Here is a 27,950-nt window from a genome sequence, read left to right on the forward strand (position 1 = left end):
GAGGGGCCGTGGCGGCATGTGAGGGGCGGCGGCGCTGGGGGCGGCTCAGGTGAGGCGCGACGGGCGGGGGCAGAGCCGAGCCAAGCCGGGCCCGCTGGCTCCCGCTAGCCCGGGACTGCCTCCGCCGCCCTGCGGCAGAGGGGAGGCCCCGGCGGAACGCCGCGGCCGGGCGGGGACGGGGCCCGCTCCCCTCGCGGGCAGCAGCCCGTCCCCCGGGCGGAGCTGCACAACGGCCTCGGCCCGGCGCCGCCCCGCGGGCGGAAGCGGCCGTTTGCCCGGCAGCGCCTTGGGGCGCGCTGGGGCTGTCCGCCTGGGGCGGAGGGGGGGTCGGGCCTCGCCGTCGCCCCCTGGGCTGCGGGCCAGGCCGGGCTGGAAGCACCCAGGGAGCTGCGAGCCGCAGAGGGCAACGCGCGGACATGTGTAGTTAGCATAACTTTTGATTTTCTGCAGTTACCGTTTTAATTCCTGAACGAATTGGTGCTACCAGACGTTTTTGAAAGTAACATGCTCTAGGGAACTTGATTAACTTGATGTTTTATGCAACATAATTTTGGGGCACTTGGGGTTCGTGTGAATAAACATTTCTGCTTTAAAAAAAAGTCACACTTCTTTTGTGGTTAAAAGTAACGCTGGGGCAAATGTAATGCCATGGAATGTATTCCATGGTTATTGCGTTTAACATTAAATGCAAAAAACCTGAAGGAGTGTAGCCTAATGAAGGCAGTATATTGTTGGAGGGTAAGAAGACTTCATCACTAAATATAGCTTTTCCTGGTACAGTGTGGCTGGGCCTTAAGCAAGTTGCTTTGCTTCTTTGTGGTTCTGTAAAGCTAAACTGGTGTGGTGTGCTGCGGGGCAGCTTGAGAATTAGAAGTATTTGTAAATAACTTTAATAATTTAAAGCTCTGTTTAAACACTAAATGCTGTGTCCTTAATACAGGTATATGTAGTTTTGTTAACCAGTGGAAAAGCAATGAATATGCAGTTTAATTCTTTCAGCTGAGTTCAGTTGCACCTATTTGGTATTTACTGATGATTTTCTTGAAAACCTACCTCCTGGCTTCTTTTGCCAGGAGAATGCACTGACATTTTCAGGGAATCATTTCATGTCAGCAGCAATGCATTTCTGGGACTCTGTAGCTAATGACTTAAATAGTGTTTTCCTCAGACTACCTCACCTGAACTGCAGGTCATGAGAAATATTCCTGCACTAAACAGGAATAGTCAAGGCCATGTCCCATATGCATAATTAAATTTAACATAAATAATATAGGTTCAGTGATCTAGCAGTAGTGGAATTCATAAGACCACCGTGGTTTTTCTCTGTCTTACCTTAAAAGATATGTAAAGCATGCATTTTTTTCTCTTTAGCAGGTGAGAAGAATGAAAGGAAGGGGGGATGAAAGAATGTTGAACCTTTTTGTTTGGCTGTATGATGGAAGGAAACAGAGAAGCAGACAACCTCTGCAATAGATCATTTGGATGGCTTCAGCAACAAGAGAATGATGCTAAACCATGGCTCTGGAAACTTTCTAATTGCTTTTCTGCTGCTGAAAAGTCTTTGCCTTGCAGTGCGAAAACGGTAATTCATTGCTTTACTAAAAGCATAGTTGATATCCTGGTACAGAGCTGTATAACTGACGGCATTGTCGTTGCTGACTAAAGGGGGCAAGTGGGGAGGGGAGAAAGAGGAGATAGCAGTTACCATGGTAAGTACAAAATCTACCTGAGAACTTAAGGTCTTTAGCTGTGTTCACAGCGCTGTCATCAGTGTTGGTGAAAGCAGGCAAGTTGCTTTGCCTGAAAGGCTTTAGTCTCTATAGCTCTGTTTGGAATAATACAACTGACTGCTTAAAAAGTGTATAAGGCAGCTTCTTGAAAGCTCTATGAAGTTATTGCTAAAGAGTAGGGAAGTAGTTGTCATGCTTCCAGATTTTTATCAATTTAGTTTGGAGGCAAACTTAGAATTTTCTGAATTACTATTATTATATAGTAGTTACAACAGTTATGGATACTGTTCTTCATGAATGTCTGATTTTTCCTTCTTTCCATTTCTTTAAATGTTCCTGTTCTGTAACTGTATATGCTTCTATGCACTTCAGATGCAAAATGCTAAGGAGTAGAAAGAATAGTTCAACACAATGGCTGACTTGAGCAAGCAAGCTCCAGCTGTTAAGTAACACTCATTCGTGCACGTTCAGTCTGACTTTAAGTAAAAGACATGGCGGAAACAGATAAGCATGTATCCTGTTGTGTTGCTATTCTCATGTGTCAGGGGTTAGGAAGGGAGCTGCCATATATTCTGGAACTTAACATATAAACCAGTTCCAGACAGATTTTTGGCAGAATGTATCTTCAGTTCATAAGATGTGGCATCAGGTAGAGGAATGGTTTTGAACTTGGGTAATCAATTATTCATTACTGTGTAGTAGGAAATGCATTAAATTAATTTGGAAAGTAGAAGTTGTTCCAAAGTACAGGCCTAAAGCTCTGGAGCACTGAGTTGTATGCAGGTTAGCTCTACTGACCTTGACTACTGTAGTGCTTCTCATAACCTTGCTTAGTTTTCACTACTGCCATTTGAAAAAAAAAAAACCCTACCACCTAAAAACCTGTATTTCTCTCTATGCCTTTATGTCTGTACATCTTGATATCTTAAATCAGAGTAGGCGAAAAGTGCTTATAGTTGTGAAAATTGTCTTCTCTGTCCTCTGTTAGCTTACCTTCTTGATGTAATTTCTAGTTTTTTAAAGTCTTAGTCTTTTAATGTGTTACTTCTAAAACTAATACAATTTTAAAGTCTTTGTTCAAAATAAAAGGTGATTACTTATGTAGCTCCAAACTGTGGGGTTTTTTTACTTTACGTTGCATCCATCTATGTTTGCTCTTAAAGGAAATAAATCTTTTTTTTGCTTTGCAGTTGCAGAGTATCTCTCAGCCTAACAGTTTTCTCCTTTTCAAAAAGCAAGACCTTTCTATTTGGTTTACAGCTTTTTGGTTTTGTTCCTTCCAAAATCCACTGATAACCAATATACCTCAGGCTGGCACACATAACTGGCATGTTTCTTCTAATATTTTACATGTTCAGACAGTGAGGTAATAGTAATCATAAAGATAACACTTTTCAAAATTTCCGTTATCAAAATTGTAACAGTCTAAAAATATGCTTGCTTATACAATAAAATTGTTGGTTTATTTATGTATCTGAATGTAACTGAGCTTTCATTTTCCAGAAAGATTACATGGAGAACAAGAAAGCTGCTGTAGAATTGAAGGATGCTTCATCGCCTCATAATGCTGGCTCTAAACTGTTTCCAGCAGTACCGCTTCCTGATGTTCATCCTCTTCAGCAACAGCAAATACCACTTTCACCGGGCCCGAAAGTAAGCTGCTGTGCTCATGGCTCTGACTCTTCTTGTACTCCACAAATGCATTGTGGTGGTGGTGGTGGTAATTTGATTCACCCTAGCACAATATTAGACTCAAAAAGCACTGGGACGATTACTTGTCAAGTAGGGTCAGGATTTGCTTATCAGTCTGCATCTTCACTGAAGAACCCTCCAGCTAGAAGCAATTTGGCAGGCATTGCAAGTGAGTTCCCTGGCATGTGCACAGAAAACAGTGTATCTTCCTGTCAACATCTGCCCTGTTGTGGAAAACTCCATTTCCAGTCCTGTCATGGTAACATGCACAAACTGCACCAGTTTCCAGCCCTTCAGAGCTGCACATCTTCTGGCTACTTTCCTTGTTCTGAATTCACAAGTGGGGCTACAGGCCACTTGGATGAGCATATTGCACAGTCGGAGCTAACATCACGTGTGTGCGCCAACCCTTTGCACCTAAACATGGCACCTTCGGTTTGTTTAAAGGGCTCCCACTACTGCAATGACTGCTTGAGCAAGGTTTGTACATGTCACATTTCTCATTCATTAAGCATGGTATATGGTTAATGTTGAAATAATATTACTTGAGCAAAGCATCAGCTTCCATGGGTTGCAGCTTGCATCCTCCTTGTTCATGCACAGTCCAAATATACCAGGTATCCTTTTTGAAGATCTCTTTTTCTGAGGTAAAATTCAGTTCCAGTTCAATAGGAAGACAAAAGAGGCTGTCACAATGTTTAGCTCACAGGGGATCTGTAAGGTACTCGAGCAGAATTTTGACTGGATTTGAAAGACAGTTACCTCTTCTTGACAGCTCCAATTACAGTGTTCCATAGAGTGACTTTGACAAAAGGCTAACAACATGTACCCTTAGGCAGCTGATCAATAAACATCCATTTGTAAGTTGGGTGAAATGTCTGATGCTATAAGGATATTCTAGTTTTGTTTTGGTTTGATAGGTCTTGGTTCAGTCTTCCCAAATTTGTAATTTATACTTCAATACTGATTTGGTACACTTTACAACAGATTAAAACTGTGTTTGAATTTTAATAGGAATTTCAAGTGAAGTAATATACTCAACTTTGCAAGATGTGTTACTTAAACTTCCAAATTTGAGTTTCCAATATAGAAGTGAAATATCTTCATTTCAATAAACTAAATGGTGAATTCAGTACGTTTGGAATTATGACCACTATTTTTGGGGAGAGGGAGATGATTCAGCCTTGTATGGTTAATTGTGCTGATTTCACATGCTAGGTCTTTTTTTTTAGGATACATATTAGTACTTCTTAAAGATGGCATGTCTCAATGTGCCCAGTTTAATAGAATCTTCCCTTGCATTTGGAAATCTAGAGCTAAGTATGCTAGGAAAGACTCTAGGATAGAAGCTTCCTTCATGCAGTGATGGTATTGTTAATTAACTTTGTAGAGTACATCTGAACTTGCATTTGTTGCATGAGGGAAACTATGTTTCTAGCATGGAATAGTATGTGTTAATACTGTATACTAAATGAATATATATTTTGAAAAATTATCCCAACAGCCAACCAGGAACAGCCTAGTTGATGCTGCTAAAATCTGGCCAAATATTCCTCTTCCAAGTGCACAGACTGCACCTGTTCCTATCCCAATATGTAATGGCTGTGGAACCAAACGAGCAGGAAATGAGAAGAGTTTGCTGCTGGCGAGCAGCCTTGGCAAATCACCACAGAAATATGGTAAACCACATTTGTTTGAAACTTGCACTTAGTGGATGTTCTCCTTAAATATTGTTGCACATGAAGAGTTCTCTTAAATTGCACTGTTCTCTGGAAACTTTTATAAAAGTCATAGAAGACTAAACAGTAAAAAACCCAAACACTCTTGTTTCTGTTTTGCAAAGTCATAACTTGGACTTAGCTGTTTTGACTACCTAGTTAACTTAACTGTGTTGTTAGCATAGAGTTTTGATGTTTTTACTATTATATTTTTTACCATTTTAAGAACTAGAAAAAGAAAAATCTAAGGACTTGGAAGCAATTTTGTTCTGGTGGTATATAAATTATCTTCAGCCCTACTTTGAAAAGCCTTGTCTTAGTCTGTAGTGTCTATTGTCACTTCATATGTATTAAAGGTGTAATGTTTATGATTACAATATAGCTTTTTTCAGTGTTCTTGAGAGGAAAACACTGGGTGAAATAATTACATGTTCTTTCTACAGTGTTAGCACTGCTTCAATTACAGAATCATAGCTAGTATGAAAGTTACAAACTTAAAGTCACAGAAGAATAAGGAATTGGGTAGTTTTACTATCATTTTAAGACGACACCCAATTTTAGATTTTTTTTTAGGTGCAACACCCCAATTAAGTGTCCTTGCAAAATGCAATTCCAGTGAATGTTGTAGAAGAATAACTAGTCAACATACACACAAACAAATGTGACATTTGTCTGCTGTGCTTAATTTTATATTCTCGGCTAACTTTAATTCTTAGATTGTTTTTTGACCTGTGATGATTCTGTGTCATTCCTTGTGTTTCTTTTCCAGTTGTTTTGTGGGGGTGGAATAGGTGTATAATGTTAATTCAAAATTAAATAGATATTCAGAGTGCTGAAACACCAGAAACTTCATTTGCACTTCTTAGCCTGTAATAGCAAAAACTCTTAACCTCACTCTCATGATCTGTAGGATACCTTTGTGTTTGTTCCATACTGCCTTAATTTTCTATAATCACTGTCACTATAGTGGTAATCTCATCCAGTTTTGTTTAGATTCTTTATCTAATGCACACTGTAAATTTTTCATGTTTTACTTTGTTACTGATACAGCACCCACGAATTTAGTGTGACACTTCAGCCAATTCTCATGGCACATGCCATCTCAGCATTTGATAACACTTTTTTTTAAATACATTACTTTATTGTATGAGAGTTTAAAAGTAAAGATGAAGTTGTCTTGCATCTTTATCCTAACTTAACAGTGACTAAATTTCTGTTTAAGACTGATTTGAGATACAAAGTTTCTCCTGTAAAGAGAAACTTTGAAAACACCTGGTTTGGTTTTTTTGATTCCTTAAGAAAATAAAACTGAACTTGCATTCCTGGACATGTTGTTCTCTAAAGCATAAAGCTTCCCATGTGCAAAGTTTATAGTATGCTAAGTTTAACATTTTTGGTATTCAGAGATTAAAATGAGCTGTGTTGTTAAACCTGTACAGGGTCTCCAGAAGTTGCAATAACAGGCCAAGTTCTGGAAAACTTGCCCCCCATTGGAGTCTTCTGGGATATTGAAAACTGTTCAGTTCCCACTGGCCGTTCAGCTATAGCAGTTGTACAGAGGATTCGTGAAAAGTTTTTTAAAGGTCACAGAGAGGCAGAATTCATCTGTGTGTGTGACATTAGTAAAGAAAATAAAGAAGTTATTCAGGAGCTAAACAACTGCCAGGTATCAAAACGGTGTCTACTTGGTGTTCTTGCTTGAGGATTTGTGTAGTCTGAGTGCGCTAACAGTGATTCCTGTTCACTAAAGGTTTATGTTGGCTTCTGTGTTTTATAGTGCATGAGTTTGTAATTGGTTTATGGGTGGGGCCTTTAATGCTGAACTTCCCTGGTGTGATACTTTTTAAAACCGAAACTGATTCCATTATATGTAGGTTACAGTTTTAGCTTTAGTTTTAGTGTTCACAGAGGATTTTTATTTCATCCAGTAATAAGTGGTGGTGGTGTTCCTTGTGTTATCCTTCAAAGCTGTGACTAAATCACTAACTTTTTAACTTAACTTTTTTACTTTTGTTAGTGAATACTGTGTTGATTAGTGAGGACACTTGTAAATTAGTGGTATTGATTGGGGCACCCTTAACACTACGTATTTTTCCATCAATACCTTTTATTTCTTGGTATTTTTTTAAATTTTTGTGCAGGTTTCTAAGTCAGAAATTCCCTTCCCACCCCCTAAATTGCAGATTGGTAACAGGTTGACAGTTTATCCACTTGTGTGGTAAAATGAATTGATAGTGAGTACTTTCTGTTTGTCACCCCTCTATTTCAAATGAGGGTTTATGGAATGTTTTTAAGGTATGTAAATGGTGATCTTTAACACAGAACAGCAGAAGTCATCCCTCAGACATTGGTGAAAAACTAGGGTTGAAGTTTATGGCTCATTAGAACAGTCTGAGATCCATACATGTTGTATTTCATGCACGTGTGCATTAACTTATCTAAATAAAGGGTGCATGTGAAAGCTTGTATTTATGTTAATTTAAAAAAAAAACTAAATTTAAGCAAGCATAGTTCACATTCAAGCTTTTCTTTAGAGCAAATGTATGTATGTATTTCCACAGGTGACTGTTGCACACATCAATGCTACAGCAAAGAATGCTGCTGATGACAAACTCAGACAGAGTCTTAGGAGATTTGCTGATACACACACTGCACCTGCCACTGTGGTTCTTGTGTCAAGTAAGTGTTTCTGGTACTAATCTACAGTGCAGAATTCAGTTCCTCTCTTCAACAGTACTTTTGTATATGGCACTATTCTGCTTTCCAGGGGTTGTGTTTAGAATCAGCTTTAACTGATTTGCTTGAGAATCTTAATAATGTCAGTGGCAGCAAGGGAAAAGTAGGCACAGTAAGATGAGAACTTGGCTTAGTTAAATCAGCATTGGAATCTGATGTCTTGTTGAGCGTCAGTAGGTATGTGTATAAATACTGTCTAAAGTTAGACAGCTTCAGCAGGAAGCTAATGAAGTAAAACACATTGAGTCTTCCTTATGGTAATCTTTCAGAATGCTTTGAGCAAAATGTATTTGATTTGTGTTTTATTCTTGTAGCAGCCTACTATATAGCTAAATATGCAAGCCACTCAACTATTCTGTTGCTGTGTGTTGCTTTGGGTTTCTCCCTAAAGCTAAACAAATGTTTGTTATAGATGTATACAGTACCAGTCCAATGCCTTGCTGATAAATTGCTAGAAGTTGCTATTAAAAGGAAGCCCTTGTCTGAGACTGAATGCTAAGAGCTGATTTAAATTATGTCTATTGAGAAGCCTTGTAGCTGTTGGTGCTTTTTCATTGGAAATTTTCAGTGATAAATAGAACTTGTCAAGTGAGATCTGGGGTTTTGTTTGTTTAATCTGATTTTTTTTTTAGCTTTTTCATGTGTTTTCTTGTCCATTCTATTTTTCCTTTTTCTTTCCAGCGGATGTAAACTTTGCTTTGGAACTCAGTGACCTGAGACATCGACATGGTTTTCGGATAATTTTGGTACATAAAAACCAGGCTTCAGAAGCGCTCTTACATCATGCCCATGAGCTTATTTGTTTTGAAGAATTTATTTCAGACTTGCCACCAAGGTTACCACTGAAAATGCCGGTAAGGTTTTTTTAATTCTTAATGCAACGGACATTTCTAAGTGTCACCTTTCTTTTCTTTTTTCCCTAATTTAGGGGGAGAGCAGGCTGAAATTATGTGTGTGTTTTTTATGGTGAGACATGATGTCTGCTGCATATTTGACCATTGTCTGTATTTCAGTTACTACCATGTGGATGTATGCTTTCTGCTTTAAGACTGAAAAAATGAAATAATAAAAGAAGAATGTACTTAACTAAAATAAGTAAAATATCAAGGTCACATTCTTATCACTAAATATTTTATCAGATAATGTATTTTACATGCCTTTTTTTTCACTGGCAGAAAGTTAGGGTAAGAGCTTAGTTGTGCATTAAGACAGCTCTGTGATGCTTTCTTAACAGTTTTGAATGACTGTCTACTGTTTTCTTGGGTTTTTGTCTTCCTGATGATTCCATCTGGATGTGCTGTGTTGTCTTTGCACAGCACTCATGGCCTTTTCTTTCTTTGAAATAATTTCCTGAATTATGTGTTCGCATGCATGTGTAGAATATATAAAATTCTTGGGTTGCAAACAGCGATGCTTTCTTACCTGGAGAATTGATCAGGTATTGGTCCATTGATCAGGGACTCTGTAGTCTCTTCTGACTATAATTTATATTGGAGATGGAAGTTTGAGGATCTACCTTGGTATGAGAGTTTTCCAAACAAATTGAATGCTGCAAAAAGAATGACTTGGAGGGAGTGGGGGGAGAGCACGTGTCACCAGAATCAGTGTAAAGATACTGGTTTTGAACAAGAGGGTTTGCTGACATAATGAAATTAAAATCTTACTCCCTTTAAACAGGCATGCCATACACTATTATATGTTTATAATCTGCCAACAAACAGAGATAGCAAAAGTGTCAGTAATAGACTCAGGCGTTTGTCAGACAACTGTGGAGGGAAGGTGCTGAGCATTTCTGGAAGCAGTGCAATTCTCCGTTTTTTAAATCAAGAAAGTGCTGAACGGGCTCGGAAGCGAATGGAAAATGAAGATGTTTTTGGTAACAGGATTGTAGTGTCTTTTACTCCCAAAAACAAAGAACTTAATGAAACAAAAAGCTCCAGTTTTGTGGGAACTGAAAAGGTGAAGTCTCCTAAAAAAATTAACAAGAACACAAAGCTGTGCCTCCTCAACAAAGACTCAAGTGATCAGTCTTCTGGTACCAAAGGCTCTGCTGGGAGAGGATTCCAGATTCACGGATCTATCATCAAACCCACAAATGTTAAAAGTTTACAGGTATTGTTCTACCTTGTTCAGTATTCTTGCTTTTCCTCATGTTCTGATGATTGCTTCATTACAGCTTTATCTTGTCAGTCCTATTTAATGAATAACTGTACTGTATAGTGACGTTGGTTTTTCCCCCCCGCCACCTTTTTCTCAATTTGGAAATGCTGCTGGTACTTACTGAGTCTTGAATCTTAGGCCAGTTTTGACTTTTGTATTGGTGTTGAGTGTAACAATCTAGAGTGATCCACTTTGCTAGTTTTAAGGAAAACTAGGGTGGATCTACAGTGCAGCAAAAATATTTCAACTAATTGACAGTTTACTATTTTCTGTCACAGAAAATAAAGTATTCCTGGTTACGAAGTGCCAATGAAAATGCTGTTAAAGAAAAATTTGTCAGTTATCTAGGTTTCCATCACAAGGAAAGTCTCTGGCAAGGAATGTCTGGTGCTTTTGTGCTGACCTTTCATCTGCTGCTTATAGGAGCTGTGCCGCCTTGAATCAAAGACCATCAGTAGAAATACTGAAAACCAGCAAGAACATCTAAGAGAACAAATTCCTTCTCCTCAGAGTAACTCCAATGCAGCGATTCCTGTGTCTCTGGCAACCAAAAAAATTGGAACAGGAGAATCATCCTGTAAAAGTAGTCAGAAGTACGTTTAAAAATAAAGACATCAATGTTAGCTACACTTTTTTCAATGTAAATTCTGCAACATAATGTGTTTTCTTTTTCTTTTTTTTATATATATTTGTAAATAGAAGAGAGACCTCTGCTTCCAGGAGCATTACCAATTCCCCTGTAGAGAAAAAAGATAAAGATGAAACTGTATTTCAGGTCAGCTATCCTTCTGCTTTCAGTAAGTTGACGGCCTCAAGACAGCTCAGTCCTTTACTCATGCCTCAGAGTTGTTGGTCATCTCGGTAAGTGTGTCTTGTTTGGGAGGTGAAGTGAGACTTCAGTATACATGTTGATTATTGACAGCTGCATATGGAGTTGCGTATGCTAAGCCCATTACTTTAATACGCTGATTTATGTGGAGGCAAAAAGGAAACCATGATGGTGCTGCATAAGAGCTAACAGAGGGTGGATGTAAATATAAGATGGAGTGAACTCTCTTTCAGAAATTTATTCTGCGGCAATTGTTTCCTGCAAACTTTGTCTTTAAAGCTTCTGAAAAATCTTCAGAGGTATTATAGACATTTTATTCCTCTTAATTTTAGTGCCTTTGACATTCCCAGTAGAAATTTATCCAGGCCCATTAAATCTCATAGACTCAATTATCTGGCCTTTGCCAGTTACTAAAATCACATCAATGAATTTGACTTTTTTAATGTGTTAGTAAGATAATAGACTTGGTGTCAAATATATTAAGTTGGATGACTTTGAAACATAAGCGAATTATTTCTTATGTGAAGAAAGGAAATATTTGTCTTGTGATGTTTTGCTTGTGTTGAAACTTGTTTTGCCTGCACGCATATGTACTAGGAAAATACCTTCAAAGTGCTGTATTTGTGCACTTGACCTGTGTTTATTTTCTGATTAATTTTGAGATGTATATATCAGAATTGTGCAATAGCTACTTTAGCTCATAAATGTTTTTGTTTTACCCAGGAGTATGTCTCCAAACCTCTCAAACAGATCATCTCCACTCACATTTAATGTAGTAAATCATACCAGTGGTACAGACTGCCCTGATCCTTTTGCAAATGGTGCAGACATTCAGATCAGTAATATAGATTACAGATTGTCCAGAAAAGAGTTGCAGCAAAATTTACAAGAAATTTTCTCAAGACATGGCAAGGTAAAGGCTAAAATACCTTTATTAAATCTGTTTTTTAAATACTTCCTGTTTATGTATTTATGGACATGTTTGTGGTCTAGCTTTAAGTGAGTAGGAAGGGAAAGCTATCCAAACATGACTTTCCAACTTTGTTAAAAGGAAGTGTTGTGCTTTTTCCTTTAAAAAGACTAGATCATCACTTATACTAGATTCTTAATTTGCATGTGGTCTTCATAGATCTGGTATTCTGAAGTTTTGTGTATAAAATTCTTAGTAAGTGGCTCATTAGTCATTCAGGGAAGAGGTTTAGACTTTAGCTGCATAACCTTTTTAAGCTGTAAAGTTGAATTCCTAATGTCAGCTTAAAAATCACAGTAAAAACTGAGGACGGGGCAACCCCCGATATCAACACAGGCTGGGGGATGAAGGGATTGAGAGCAGCCCTGTGGAGAAGGACTTGGGGGTACTGGGGGATGAAAAGCTGGACATGAGCCAACAATGTGTGCTTGCAGCCCAGAAGGCCAACCATATCCTGGGCCGCCTCAAAAGAAGCGTGGCCAGCAGGTCAAGGGAGGGGATTCTGCCTCTCTGCTCTGGTGAGAGCTCACCTGGAGTACTGCATCCAGCTCTGGAGCCCTCAGCACAAGAATGACAAGGATCTGTTGGAGTGGGTCCAGAGGAGGGCCACAAAAATGATCCGAGGGCTGGAGCACCTCTCCTATGAGGCCAGGCTGAGGGAGTTGGGGTTGTTCAGCCTGGAGAAGAGAAGGCTGTGGGGAGACCTTATTGCAGCCTTTCAGTACTTAAAGGGGGCCTATAGGAAGGATGGGGACAATCTTTTTAGCAAGGCCTGTTGTAATGGGACAAGGAGTAATGGTTGTAAACTAAAGGAGGATAGATTTAGACTGGATATAAGGAAGAAATATTTTACAATGAGGGTGGTGAAGCACTGGAAGGGGTTGCCCAGAGAGGTAGTGGAAGCCCCATCCCTAGAAACATTCCAGGTCAGGTTGGACAGGGCTCTGAGCACCCTGATCTAGTGAAAGCTGTCCCTGCTCACTGCAGGGGGGTTGGGCTAGATGACCTTTAAAGGTCCTTTCCAACCCAAAGCATTTTATGATTCTGTGATCAAAAAAGACATGGAGGGTGTGAATCGGTAAAAAGCAACTATGCAAGGAGAGGTCATTTCTGCAGCGGTTTTATTTCTGTCTGATCTGTAGATGACATTCTTCTGGCATAATCTTCTACATGGGAAGATGGTGCTTGTGTTAAACGAGTATCATGGTCTTGCTTTGGCCAAGGCTTATTGCACTCAGTTCTTGTTTGCATTGTCCTGTTGGCCATGGTTCATCATACTCGGTTCCCGTTTGCATTGTATTTGGCTCTTGGCCAAAGCAAGAATGTGCTACTCTTGTGTTGGCTTGCCTTGGGTTAATGTTTTGTGATAAATGTATAAGGTGTTTTCTTCCTTTCAGGTAAAAAGCGTAGAGCTCAGTCCTCATACAGACTACCAGCTGAAGGCTACAGTTCAGATGGAAAATCTGCAAGAAGCGATCAGTGCTGTCAACAGTCTTCACAGATACAAAATTGGCAGTAAAAGGATCCAGGTCTCATTAGCAACAGGAACTGCTAGTAAATCACTCTCTCTACTTAGGTAATAAGCACTTTGGCATCCTCTTAATTGCTCTAGCATGCATTTAGTAGCTGAGAGATCATTTAAAATGCTGAGCAAAGGAATGATAGGGAAATAAAGTAAAATCTGTCTTATGACCTGATTAATGTGTTAAATACAAGTAGGCTAGTTTTCAGTTTAGCATTTTTACACTGCTTATATTTTAAGTTGCATCTGAAGAGTCTAGATCTCTGTTTAATAGTGTTTTATAGTTTCACCACTATTCTTTCGTAATACTGATGTACCTCTATAACTTAGTTTGTATAGCTGAGTTAAGATTACACTTGGCTTCTTTATTTCTTCTTTCTTCCAAGAAAGTGCACATGAATTTCTCTTTGAGGGTGGGATTCACAGTTTAAATGCTGTTGGTGTTTCTTTGATCTCCATTTTCTATATGAAAGATGATAGAACTAGAGTGCTGATGCTAGTGAGAATACAAGTATTTTCTGTTTCAACTTTTTCCTTACTGAAGGAAAGCATTACAAAAAAAGTTGTCTTCACTTCTTTTCACAGAAAGCTACAGTGAAAATAGTGCTTGGAGTGTTGAGTATTCTACAACTATGTACTACTTGCCGTTGTATAATTTACAACTTTATTTCATTCTTGCCTTTTGGTTTATGCCTGTTCAAAGTTCTTAATGTAATGACCAGACTGGTAACTTCTAATGCTGCAGCTTTAATGTTGCATTTTATAGATGCTCGAAATCTTACCACCACCTATGAAAGATGCAGCTCCTTAGAGATGTAACCTAATGAGTTAGCAGAAATGTTACTACTTGCACTCCCCTGATCTGAACTGTCAATGTTTGTAATGCTGGGATGGAAGGGAATGTACCTTGTCGTGTTATATTCATAGTTCATAAACTGCATCTGTAAATATCTCACCAATTTGGGCTGGAGACTAATACTAACAGATTAATTCTGTGCTAATGTTACAAAACTTTTTTTTATAGCTCAGAAACAATGTCCATTCTGCAGGATGCACCTGCTTGTTGTCTGCCTGTGTTCAAATTCACAGAAATCTATGAAAAAAAGTAAGTTCTCAGTTGTTTTTTCTCTAGTACTTCTAAAAAGAATCTGATCTTGTGTGACTGTTTACAGTGAATTATAGAGAGTAATAGAATGGACTTTTATGGGTTTTTTTGTTGTTGCAGCATATTATCTATCCAGAGCAATGGCTGTATTACTGGCCTTTCTTAGGGGGTTATACTTTCAGTATTTTACTTCATTTTAATACATTGGGACGAATAGATTAGTTACCTTAACATTTTACATAGAATAGTTTCTAGTGTATTCCTGTTTCTTAAACAAAAATGCGGATTACTGCATTTTCTAGCTGCGTTTATAATGTGTATTTATTTAAATTCTTTTCTTTTAGATTTGGGCATAAGTTAATTGTATCAGACTTATATAAACTAACGGATACTGTGGCAATCCGTGACCAAGGAGGTGGGCGGCTGGTGTGCCTTTTACCCAGCAGCCAAGCCCGGCAGAGTCCATTGGGATCTTCACAGTCACATGATGGTTCATCAGCAAACTGTAGTCCTATAATATTTGAAGAGCTGGAATATCACGAGCCTGTTTGTAAGCAGCATTGCCTGAATAAAGACTTTATGTAAGCTGTGTATAAAATACTACAAAATCTTAAAAATATTTGAACAGCATTTAACACTTACAGGTATATTAAAGTTGAGGGGTGTGTGTATATATATTCATAGAGCATGCTCCAGTGACTGTTTATATGTTTACAAGAATAAGTCAGGCAGAAAATAGTGAGGTGGCACAGAATTTTCTGGGCAGTTCTCATGGATCAGTCTGTTCAGGTAAGATTATTGTATTCTAGCATGGCTGCCAAGATTGAATACCTTTTAAGCAGAAGCTGAAAGGTATGCTACCTTCCTGTGGTTATATAGGAAGGCTATACATACTAGAGATTTCTATTAGCCTGAATTTTATTACAGAATTATAGCTGGAACTGATCTTTCTTCTTTGTCCTCCAGCTACATTTAGTGAGTGATTCCTACTGGGTTGAAGATTTCCTGAAGCCATATATTAAATTTTTTGTTTTATAGAATTGTTTAGGTTGGAAAAGACCTTTAAGATCATCCAGTCCAACCATTAAAATTTTTTATTCAATAGCAGCCAGGTTGTGCTACTAAAGTAGTTATTAGGTGTTCACTGTTAACTGCATGTGCTGCTAAAATTTAATTTGAAAAGTTTAATGATGATAAAAATGTGGTCTTCTAAATTTTGCTTTTCTTCTGGAAACTTGCTGTAGCTGTATTAATTTTTGTGAAGAAGAAAAGATGGAAGCTGCTTGTGACTGTATATAGTGGTATTGTCAGGTAGTAGTATATTATGTGCATATAGTATAATATTTACTATGGGTGTGTATGTGAGCACAGGCATACTATGATAAAGCTATGTGTAGAATGAGCATATAAACTTCAACCTCTTCTTTTTACAGTGAGCATGAGTTTGATCCAGATTCTTATAGAATTCCTTTTGTGATTTTGTCTCTGAAGACATTTGCTCCCCAAGTTCACAGTCTTCTACAGACACATGAGGGTACTGTGCCTTTACTAAGGTAAAGTATTTTAATTTTAAAGGCTTTTAGTGTAAGGGTTGATAGGTTAAAGATTTAAAACTTTAGTGTTGTAATACTCTGAAACTACCTGTTGTATAAAAACTCTGTTTTTTATGTAAGGTGGTATCTTTTACAGCAAATAAGTGCCTTATGAAGTTGTTGTTTTTTGAATTCTTGTTGAGCAAAAAAGACACTTGTTTAAAATGTGCATTTTATAGAGACTTCTGTAATGTGTTAGTAAGCTGTTGAAGCCTCTTGCTCAGGAAGTGTCTGAAAACAGTGGTATTTTTAGGACAATTGTTATAGTGGTATTTTAGTGTATAATGGAAGCTTTTTTCTTCCAAAGTTTTCCTGATTGTTATATGTCAGAGTTCAATGATCTGGAAATGGTGCCGGAAGGACAGGGTGGTGTTCCTTTAGAACATCTAATTACCTGTGTTCCTGGAGTTAACATTGCCACTGCGCAAAATGGCATTAAAGTTATTAAATGGATACATAACAAACCACCGCCTCCTACTTCAGGTAAATATTTCTATTCAAAATTTTTTCTCTGAACTAATCTTTCTGCTAAAAAATTAAGAGTAGCATAAACTAAACATCTTGTATTATTGTTAAACTTTTTATAAAGAGAAATTTTTAGCTTGAATGTTCATTCTTTTTTTTTCTCCTGTGCTCTAGCCTGTGTCGTGAATAAAGTGCAGTGTTTAGTGGAAGACTGTTAGTGAAAGGTTCAGTAATACTATTTTTTTTTTTTAGATCCGTGGCTTCTACGTTCTAAGAGCCCTGTAGGTAATCCACAACTTATTCAGTTCAGTAGAGAAGTGATAGATCTACTTAAAAGCCAACCATCCTGCGTCATACCTGTCAGTAAATTCATCCCAACGTACCATCATCACTTTGCAAAACAATGCCGTGTGTCTGACTATGGGTATTCTAAATTAATGGAGCTGCTTGAAGCAGTGCCTCATGTACTGCAAGTGAGTTATATGGCACTGTTCCTTTTAACTTGGGGAATTGTACTTGTATCTTCAACTGTCTGAATTACTGGTTGGTATTGTATAATATATGCTATGCAATTACCTAGTCCACCTTGAAAGAGATGGTTAACTGAACCTTGGAGTGTAATTGTTGTCTTTTTTGGTTTTGTTTTGTTGTTTTAATTGTCCTCACCCTTTCAAAATAGCTTCTGGGGAAATTAAGGCTTTATTTAATCTAAACCTCGGGAATAAAGTTTGAAGGTGCTTTTAGCCTGTGGCTAGCACTTGAGTAAAAGGCTTTAATTGTGCTATTTATCATAAGAACACAGCAAATGCTGAGTGCTTGTAAGTTAGCTGTGATGGGTAGCCTGTGACTTGAAGGATTTCTGTGTGAAATAAGTCATGTGGCCTTATGTTACAAAAAAAGAAACACTATGGTCACATCAGCTTACTACTTTGACCACCAGTGGGTTCTAGAATTTTAAAATACCTAATACAAATGTGCAACAGTTGCAATAGCACTCGCGGAAGAAGCATTTCCTAATTTCTTGATGAAATGTGTCTTAGTACAGAAAGCATATGGCTTCATGAGGCTGCCTTTCCAAACACTGTCTCTATTGCCTTTATTTCTAGCCTACCTATACTAGAACTGGCCTCTAAATATCTTGTAAAAGAATTTACTGAGGATGCTAGATGTGAGTGATCAAATAAAATTTTCTTTCAGATTCTTGGTATGGGTTCCAAACGCTTGTTAACCCTAACGCACAGAGCTCAAGTGAAGCGCTTTACTCAAGACTTACTGAAGCTTCTCAAATCTCAGGCCAGTAAGCAAGTTATTGTGAGGGAATTCTTACAGGCTTATCACTGGTAAGTTATCTTTAATGAAACAAGAACAAGCGTGCAGGGCATGTCTATCAACAGTGGTTTTAAAACCTAGTGCAAGACAAGTCAGCACTTTAAATCTTAGTACAAAACTGTGGCAGCTATATCACCTCCTCATTGCGAAGCGGAGGTTCAAACTTCTAATGAAAACAAAAATTAAAAGCTTTCTGGCAGACTTTACTGCTTCCTTTAGTACTTGGTTCATTTCACTTTATTGGAGTTTGAAATTAATTATTGTATTTCATTAGTTCTCTTTGAAGCCATGACTGCAAGGTTGGATTTAAGCAAGCAGGTCATGGCACATTAACATGAACAATAAAGGGGAAATTTAGTGTTAGGCTTTCTTTTGAGGGAAATATAAAATAAATAGACTGATTGTCAATAGATACTCTTACTACTTTAACTGGATCTAGCAATGGTCCAAAAATGAGGAGTAATACCTGTCTTGCTATTGCCAGGAAGAACATTCTGTTTTAGCATGGTAAAAAATAGGGGTGTTTTTTGAAGAACCAAGAATGTTGCTGTCCTTAATATGAAGATAGCCAGTAGTCCTTAATATGAAGATAGCCAGTAGTCCTTAATATGAAGATAGCCAGTAGTCCTTAATATGAAGATAGCCAGTAGTCCTTAATATGAAGATAGCCAGTAGTCCTTAATATGAAGATAGCCAGTAGTCCTTAATATGAAGATAGCCAGTAGTCCTTAATATGAAGATAGCCAGTAGTCTGTAATGTGCTTTGAGGAAACCATAGCATCTTAGTGCTACATGTGGTCTGCCTTTGCATGTATGCTATTGTGCTGCATGTGCTGACAGCTCCTTCTTGGGAATGCATGCTTCTACTTAGATTTCCACTATTGGCAAAAATAAATTATTGGTTGGTTCTAAATCTACTAAATGTGCATCTCCATTTTAGTCAGCTCTGGCCATTTGTTGAATAAGAATATATGTGAAGTGTCCTTGCTTCTGAGAGATTCCTGTTAGTGAGGTGGGGAGAGTACAATACCTTTTAATATATTACATGGTATTGTAAACCTTAATACGGTGCTTTCAAGGATATGGTCTCTGCCTTCTCTTGAGACCTAATGTTGTTTAAGAAGAGCATATGTCTGTAACTATTAAGCCAATACAGACTGAAAGGGTAGCCATATAGAGCTGTATAACATAATTATATTTTTCTTAAATCACTTAAAACTTGAGCTTGAAAAATATTAATTTATATTGTCACCATGACTAGTTTGAGGCATCCACTCGTTGGTATGTACAGCTCACTTTTCCAGTGTCATGTGAACTATCAGTGTATCTTATTTTTCTGGTTAGAATGGATAGATAATTTGAACTAAGAGTACTTTTCCCCTTTGTTTCACATGCTAGTATTATTGCCGATATGAAAATTACGCTTTTTTAGGATTTGAGGCTTATTCTCTCATCTTACATGTTTTTTGCTTATGCAGCATGCATTAATGCTTATACTATACAATTTTCTGAAACTTCCAGGTGTTTCTCTAAGGACTGGGATGTTACTGAGTATGGAGTGTGTGAACTGGTTGATATTATATCAGAAATTCCAGATACAACCATCTGTTTATCACAGCAAGACAATGAAATGGTAATTGGTATTCCCAGAAGAGGTATGTCCATGGATATGTTTTTACTATTGCCAAAGAAATTGTTCTTTGACTATTTTAGTACTAACTAAAATATGTAGGGGTGACTTAGATTTTTTTGGTAATTGTGTTTCTACCCTCAAACTTGGTTATGAACTTCTAGCAAAATGAATTTGTTGTTCTAGGAGCACTTAGAACAGACAGGAGAGCAGGTGGCAAAACACATAAAATGATGTTGCTACTTCTGCATGTAGTTAAACTCTGTGGAATGATTAGACAGTGGGTTGTTTCCAGACAGCAAAAATACCAACATATTTGGCTCTTTAGTATCTTCTAAAGTGCTGATCACCTGATTATTTTGGACTTTAAACATGTAAGCTTAATAAAGGTCTTCAGTGGTAGAAGAAAATAGTGACTTGGTGTGATATGTGATTAAGCTGAAAATCAACCACCATATTTTCTTATTATATACTGTTGCATTTTGTAAGTGTGTTGGTACATAGCTCTTCCTTTGTTTTTTAATTTTAGAACGTACACAAGAAGAAATTGAAAGAACCAAACAATTTTCTAAAGAGGTAGTAGACTTACTGCGCCATCAACCCCATTTTCGAATGCCCTTCAATAAATTTATTCCTTCTTATCACCACCACTTCGGTCGTCAGTGCAAGCTTGCTTACTATGGTTTTACAAAACTACTTGAACTCTTTGAAGCCATACCAGATGTCTTGCTTGTAAGTTCTGAAATTCTAAGCTGTACTAAAGCATTTTTAAGATCTGCACAACTGTTGCAGCAGGGGTTATATTTCTCATTAACTTTAGTGTGAGTTATAAACTGTGCACCTGTAATGTTAGACAGCTGTTCTTAAAAAAAAGTCTTTGATATAGCTATTTTGGTAAAATAGTCTGAGGCTTTTAGCACATTCAGGCTAAGTTTATTAACAAATTCAAGTTTTCTAAATTGGATTAAATTTACAAAATTCAGTGCATGAAAATTAGAGCTAAGTTTCATTAAAGTTGTGTTAAACTTGCTTTAAAGTTAATAACTATTTAATTGCTTATTTTGTTGTATTTCAGAAATTACATAGTTTTGCTTGCTATATAGGTATCTTTTGAGGTAGCTGAGCCCTGCTACATAGCAAATGATTGCCTGCAAGCACTGAATTTTAGTTGCAGATTACACTTTTTTCATCCAGACTAGGCAAATCACTTTAACAAAGTGTAATTTCTGTTTTGTAGGTATTGGAATGTGGGGAGGAGAAAATTCTCACACTCACAGAGGTGGAACAAGTCAAAGCAGTTGCTGCCCAGTTTGTTAAACTGCTGCGGTCTCAGAAAGATAACTGCCTTATGATGACTGATTTACTGACAGAGTACAGTAAAACATTTGGATACACACTGCGTCTTCATGACTATGATGTTAGCTCAGTTCCAGCTTTAATGCAAAAACTTTGCCATGTTGTAAAGGTAATCTTTTATCTTTGTAGTTTATTCCTCTGAAAGGTAAGTAATATTGTGTTAAGGTATTTCCTGTCTCAAGCTATAGGTCTCAGTGTGCTTAATACTGTACTCTAGAAACAATATTTCATTAAGTCGGGGGGCAGAGGAAATTCCAAGGGATTTCAAACATAGCTTCTATATTCCTATGATGTTCTCCTTGTTCTTTTGTTACCTTTCAACTTTCTCTGGGGAAAACTCATGCTTGTTTAGCAATTAATGAGTAAAATGTTGTATTATAGTACTTATTTTAAAAATACAAATTGTTTTTTTTCCTACTTCTAACTGTGTAAAAGCAATCATTTCCTGATAACTATAGTAGTTATCAGTCTCCTAATGTTTTATATTCCTGGTTTTTTTTGATCTATGGTTTGAGGCTTTGACTCTGAATGTAAATAGATAGATGGTCTTACATGTCAGTGGAAAAGAAAGGTTACATCTATGTGGATGTGGGCATGCTGGTTTAGTTGCTCCAATTCTGTTAATTTAGCAGCTGGTGTCCAAGCTGGAGCTCAGTCAGGTCCAGCTGGTTTGGAACAAAGAGTAAAATCATGTCTACCATGTGGACAGAAACTGCTACACAGCTTTTGTATCTTTAAAGTAAGTTTTTTCCATGTAAAAGCTTCTTTATCCTGTGTGCTTTTGGCTAGGGCAGTATCAGATGCTGGTATGTAATGTCAGATACAGCTGTGCTCAAACAAACCCCAGCTACACAACTTACAAATTAATCTCTTCCCTAACTTCATTCCCAATTCATTTTCCTAGGTTGTTGACACAGAGTCTGGCAAGCAAATTCAGCTGATAAATAGAAAATCTCTGCGGACACTGACTGCCCAATTGCTAGTCTTGCTGATGTCCTGGGATGGAACATCCTTTCTCTCTGTTGAACAGCTTAAACAGCATTATGAAACAATCCATAGTACTTCGCTTAATCCGTGTGAGTATGGATTTATGACCTTGACTGAACTCCTGAAGAGTCTGCCTTACTTGGTTGAGGTATGTAAGCTCTTTTTTCTTTCTAGTGTGTTTCATACTTTGAAAAGATATTGTGACTAGAGGATACAGAATTACGCACTCTAATTCGTTCTCTTTTCTTTTTCTAATAGGTTTTTACTAATGGTGCAGCAGAAGAATATGTGAAGCTTACAAATCTGTATATGTTTGCAAAGAATGTAAGGTCCTTACTTCACACTTACCATTATCAGCAGATTTTTCTTCATGAGTTCCCAGTAGCATATAACAAATACACAGGAGAAGTGCTGCAACCTAAAACATATGGATGCAATAATTTAGAAGAGCTCTTAGGAGCAATTCCACAGGTGTGAAGAATTCTGTTTTTTGCACAATTATATTGAGATTTCTGTGTGGATTAAAAATAGTTACACAACTATGGTTTCTGTAAATTGGTGTGAATTACTGGAGTACCTTTTCCAAGGAGGTTTATACTGGTTGTGTTTTTAATAGCTTCTGAGAAATGTGGACTGTGTAATAAGAACAAGAAAACATTTTCCTTTTTACATATTTTGGTCAAATTTCACTTAAGAACTGTTCATGGTGAGGCTGCAAACATCCTTGGCATCTTTATCAAGTGAGATAATTGATTTCTGTCTTGAATGAATGAACAACTGTACAGTACTGAAGCTTCATTTTCATCAGGGTAGATTATTTGTTTTATGAGTGAAGAGTTGTAGGGCCTTGTCAGAAGTGCCACATAGTGGAATTTTGTTGCGGCATCTTGTCATCCACACGTCCTAAGTGCTCTAGGATAATTTTGTGACCCAGTTCATGACTATAAGATTTCCTTTAAGTAAATTAATCTTTCTGGGAAGTGACAAAATGGAATTTTGCAACTCCATGTTTAAACATACAGTTTTTTGTTAATACATAGTTAGTACACTTTCTAGCCCTGTAGTTTGCCTTTGGCATCAATTATTCTAAGACAAAGCTTTTACTTGGGTAATGTAGTACAACTAGCAACATGATTTAGTTTACTTTTAGAAATAATGCCAGTGCAAGGCTAGATGAAAGGCAGTGAGTAAGCCACTTCAGTCTTTGAGCTTAGTATGATGTCTAATTCTGCTTTTCTTTTCCCTATAGGTGGTCTGGATTAAAGGACATGGCCATAAGAGAATTGTGGTACTAAAGAATGATATGAAAAGTAAGCCATTTCAATTTTGAGCATTATCTTAGTTTCCTTTTTTCTTTTTTTAAGAGATGACTTGAAGTAAATGAACCAAATGAACTTGCCTTTTGTAGCTCGTTTTAGCTCACCTAGTTTTCCCCCTGCTGATCATGTGGATGATCATGGAAATCAACTTGCTGACAATAATGGACATATTATGGAGACCCCAGGATCCACTTCATCAATGGAACTAAGTCTAGGAACACCTAGCAATGGTAATGCAAAATTGATTTATATAAGAAATTTATTATTTTAGGGGAAATAAGCAGAGTAATGAAAGCAGCATGGGGAAAGCTGTGTGAGTTAGTCGATCTGAACTTCTGTAGAAATGCTTTATGGCTTGAAAGCTGTTGAACTTCTCCCAAAGTGTGTAGTTAGGCATGTGTCCCCTTGACAAGGGCATCTGTTGTCCTCAGCTGTCAGCATATACATAGCTGCTATAATACTGTTTCCCATGTATTTTGGTGGAAATTTAAGTCTATAAGCATAAAGTTAATGAGAAAAGATGGTCAGTAGCAGATTCTGCTAGGAATATCTCCTGTATTCGTATGAGAATGTAGTGCTCTTTTGTGGTGTTTTTATGTTGATTTTGTTTCTTGCAAATAATAGTAATGACAGTCCTGTTGGTATAAATCTGTCTCCAAATAAAAATAACTGGGAAATGGTGACCTCATAGTTCATATCTTGCTGTGGTCTCCAATTCTTTTACTACCTGCAGGTTGGAGAACTTGTGGAATGGTTCTTGAGTTATTATTTCAGAAGTCTAGGCTTGTCCCTTTTAATAAGGGCAAGTCACTTTATTTTGAAACTTTCAGCTTAATTTTCACACGTAAATGTGTTAGATGGTACATAAACAGTTCATAGGATATTGGTATGTCTGCAGGGGAGTTGTCTGGTAGCTGGCCCTTCTCTGTTAAAGACTGTTCCTGTAGGACTTGTTTCCTCAGCTCTTCTATTACTCAAGTTTGGCAGATACTGGATTTTACTATAGGGGTGTATATTTACTCAGGCAAGCAGTAATTTTAACATACTATTGCTTTGTCTGCTGTGTTGTAATTAGAGGCTCTTGATCCAGCAAAGTAACTCTTGAATGAATCTGAGGTTAGTTAGCATAAATTGAATTAGTTTGATATTAGTGTTTCAAATACAGCATAGCTCTCAAATCCTCAGAATCACATCTGAAGACTTTACATTTATCAACTCTGAAATAGTGACACCTTCACAGCTTACAGATACTGTGAAAGATATTTCCTTATTTTTGTAGTTTCTAATCAAACTGAGCAAGAACTACTTTGCCTCACAAATACATCTCCCGTTGACCTCTTGTGTGAGCCAGTTCCTTCCTGCCTACCATCCCCGCAACTGAGACCTGATCCAGTGGTTCTTGAGTCTGCAGACCTCATTCAGTTTGAGGAACGCCCTGCACCTCTCTCTGGTAAGAGTTTGCTTGCGTATGTGGTATTACTTATGGATGATAACTTACACAATTTGGAAAATGAAGCATCAGACAAATGGTTGATTATATAAAGCACCATTTAAATACATACATATGTATATATATCGCACAATGGGATGTGCTGAAAATGCAGGTGGCTTTCATCAGAAACTCTTGAGTACTGACCATAAGTACTCTGCTGTGATTCTGTGGGGTGAATTTTATAGGGACCTTATTCACCACTAAAATTGCATTTTGCCAGCCTGTAGCAACCTTTTCACCACAGTAATTTCATAGTGCTTTTCTGAGCACTGAGAGACTTAATGTGTGAGAATTAAATTAAACCTTCTAAATAGTATGTGATGCAGACGGAGCCACAAGCAAACATCACATCAGCTGCAGAGGTGAACATGACACATCTTCTGGCTTCAAATCAGGCTGACAAGTTCTTCTTAAATATTTTATTGCCTATTATCAGAGAAATATTCTTTATTTTTCAAGACCAAAGCATCAATAAATTGAGTTGTCTTATTTATTTTAGAGATAATGATTTTAACAGAAGAGGAAAAACAAAGAATTGTTACCACAGCTCAAGAAACATTGACCTCTGGTTCTGTGGTGTCTAACACCATAGAGAGTGCTTCAGTGCCTCCCTGTCAGTCCTCCGAAACCCAACTAAACAAGGAAGCAATGGACAGCCCAGCCAAAAAGCAACACAAAAACAAGGTGAAGTTGGCAGCAAACTTTTCACTTGCACCTGTAACCAAGCTTTAACTCTTTCTTTTTAGTGTGAAAGACAAATACCTATGGACTCTGCACAAAGTAAAGCTATTCGCTAGCCCTTACGTATTTTAATGAAAGGCCTAGAAGAATTAATTTGTATTTAATGTATTCTGTGAAGATTTTGTTCCTTTTACACTGAACACAGCTGTTAGCAGAGCAGATTTTTTCTATTATTTTGAAAAAAAATTCTGGCATTCATTAAATTATTCTTAAATTTTACAGTTTTTCATAAATGTGTGTTCAGTAAAAGCAAAATATTAATTCAACTAAAATGGAACAGATTTTATTTTCTTTAAGCCTTGTTGGTGGTGTAATCATACATGTAGCATATTGTATTCTATAGGCTGTTGCTTACTGGTATTGTTTCAGACAGTATTAATAAAATGCATGATCTGTCTTTCAAAAGCCTGTTGAGAAATTTTAACTTGCTGACATGAAATGACAAGAGTGAGGGAGTTGTACTCCAGAGGAGAAACTTGTTCTCTGACCTTTCAGATGACTTGTAACTGCATTGGAAATTCTTTTGGCTAAAGATGTCTGTAGAAGATTATGTGGATTTTTTTGTAAAACTTGTTTTAAATGTTTTCTGTAGCTTTCAGTTCCATTTAGGAGCTTTCCAGGATATGGATGCTTTAAGCTTCCCTTTTATATTTAGTTCCAGTCTGGCATCGATTTGGTTAAGGAAAAGACTGTCTTAGTGTTGTGGGTTTAAGATACAGACACACACATTTTATTGTGTCTAGAAATGAAGTTAGGAAGATTCTGATATTTCTGAAATATGCATTTAATGCATAAATTACAGATAATGGAGCAGGTCTTACTAAAACGTTTTGTGATGGAAGGTATTGATGCTATTTCCACCTGTAAGGAAAGTTCTAACTACATGTGGAAATGCTAAGGTTGTTCTGCTTAACCTTGTTTTCTATTTTTAAGCATGTTCAGTAAATGGGAAGCTTATTCTTTGATGGTGCTGTCTTTTAGCTGTGTCTGTTTTTATTCTAAAACTTACTCCTAGTGTTGGAAGCTTTTTTCAATTTGTGGTATCTTGTGTTGGCTTTTGAAAGGGCCAGCCTTGGAAGAGAGGTTAAGTCAGTGGATGGCCTTAACTCTAGTTAGCAGAAATGTCCAGTGTATGAGACTTTATACCCATTCTGGGTAACCGTGGCATTTACAATGGGTTGTATTTGCCAGGCAGCAAACAAATTGCTTGTAGTGGTGAAAGAACCTATACTAGAGGTTTTCCACTGGCCAACTGAATATTTTTTTAGGTGGATTCTATTGTAATACACAAAAGATGGAACACAGGCTCTAATTTCTCAGCCAGCCACAGGAAATGCCACTGAATAATGGCTATAGACAGAATTTTACTAGTCAGATTTTGTTATAAAATCTTTTAAACTTAGGCAAGCATTACCAGTAGTGAACTTATAGCCATTGTGAATGCAGAGAAACACTTGGAAGTTTTTCTGAGCATTATGGCACAGTATTTTGAGACCTTACTAAACCTCTACAGACATACTGCTACGGAAAGAGAAATTTAGAAGTAAGCTTTCTTGGAATGCTTTTAATGAGTTAAATGCAAGAATATCTGCTTTCACCTTAAGTTTGATAAGGTTAACACTGATCAGTCTAGATCTTTGTTTCAGAAAAGCATGCATTGGAGAAAAGACCAACCTGAAATTATCTTTTCATGAGATGTAGCTACAAGTCATCTGGAGTACTAAAGAAAACCAGGTTTTTGCTTCAGAGGAAAATACGGTATTTGTCAAAGTGAATGTGGTGGTTATACCATTTATGGAGGTCAGCATATCTTTTCTGGATTCATGTGTGATTCTGATGAAATCGCTGTTTGAAAGTAATAGAATAATACTTTTGAGAAGTTGTGTTCATAGTGTAACAAAATAGCTAACTGAATTGCAATATATTTTTTTATCCAAAGGGTTAAATGAATGATGTGACTTACAGATTTAAAAGCATTACAACCATGAAACTCTTTAATTTAACAATTAAATGTACTACTTCAGATTCATGTCTGTTCAAAAAAAATTGTCACTGAAGCCCTCAATTTATGCACTATCTTTTTCTTGGAATGGGAAGGAGAAGAAAAAATTCTTTTCTTAGCTGTCTACTTTGTTTGGACACTTTCTTTTGTGGCTCAAGTGCTGTTTTGTGTGTTGGGACCAAACAGTTGTGTCAATAAAATTTTCAAGCAAGCATAACCCTTGTCCTTGTCTGAAGACCTGAAAAAAACCTGTCCTAGTATCCTTAACTTGCTGTGTCACATTAAGTTTAATTATCCGGACAGAGCAGAGTGCTAAAACTTGGGATTTCAGTGAAGACAAAAGAAACACCAAAAATCCACAACCTGCTGTTCTGGAGAATGAGGGCTTTCCCAATTTTTGCAATTTAGCTGTTAGCAGATGCTCTCAGTATCTCTCACTGCTCTTCATATAACATAATGTTTAAGGTTTATTTTAGAAGGAAACTCCTATTTATCAGCCTAAAGAGAAAAATGGAGAAAGGAGTGTAAATGCAACAGGTGGAAGTGAGGTGTTCCTCCTGAGTTTGTCTCACTTT

The 27,950-nt window shown here is 37.3% G+C and overlaps 1 protein-coding gene across 5 annotated transcripts; it reads left to right on the forward strand.

Annotated features, from left to right (window-relative positions):
• On the forward strand, positions 1-27,661 carry MARF1 (meiosis regulator and mRNA stability factor 1). 5 transcript variants are annotated; one of them, XM_075719375.1, is made up of 27 exons: positions 1-49; positions 1,372-1,582; positions 3,234-3,902; positions 4,927-5,101; positions 6,580-6,806; positions 7,702-7,819; positions 8,558-8,730; positions 9,554-9,988; positions 10,460-10,629; positions 10,736-10,897; positions 11,589-11,778; positions 13,233-13,411; positions 14,382-14,462; positions 14,807-15,043; positions 15,896-16,015; positions 16,362-16,537; positions 16,772-16,992; positions 17,717-17,859; positions 19,370-19,503; positions 20,008-20,210; positions 20,716-20,943; positions 21,739-21,969; positions 22,080-22,145; positions 23,071-23,131; positions 23,230-23,370; positions 24,420-24,590; positions 25,132-27,661. In XM_075719375.1, exons 2-27 carry the CDS (start codon positions 1,433-1,435, stop codon positions 25,362-25,364), a joined length of 5,094 nt encoding a protein of 1,697 aa, XP_075575490.1. In that variant the 5' UTR covers positions 1-49; positions 1,372-1,432; the 3' UTR covers positions 25,365-27,661. The 5 variants fall into 5 exon arrangements, with proteins under 5 accessions (XP_075575490.1, XP_075575487.1, XP_075575492.1 ...); XM_075719372.1 differs by having other exon boundaries at positions 2-49; positions 22,080-22,292; XM_075719373.1 differs by having other exon boundaries at positions 20-49; positions 1,375-1,582; positions 22,080-22,292.
• Positions 27,662-27,950: the final 289 nt, after the last annotated feature.

Source organism: Pelecanus crispus, chromosome 11 (assembly GCF_030463565.1).
Source record: "Pelecanus crispus isolate bPelCri1 chromosome 11, bPelCri1.pri, whole genome shotgun sequence".
In the NCBI taxonomy this organism is placed as follows: domain Eukaryota; kingdom Metazoa; phylum Chordata; class Aves; order Pelecaniformes; family Pelecanidae; genus Pelecanus; species Pelecanus crispus.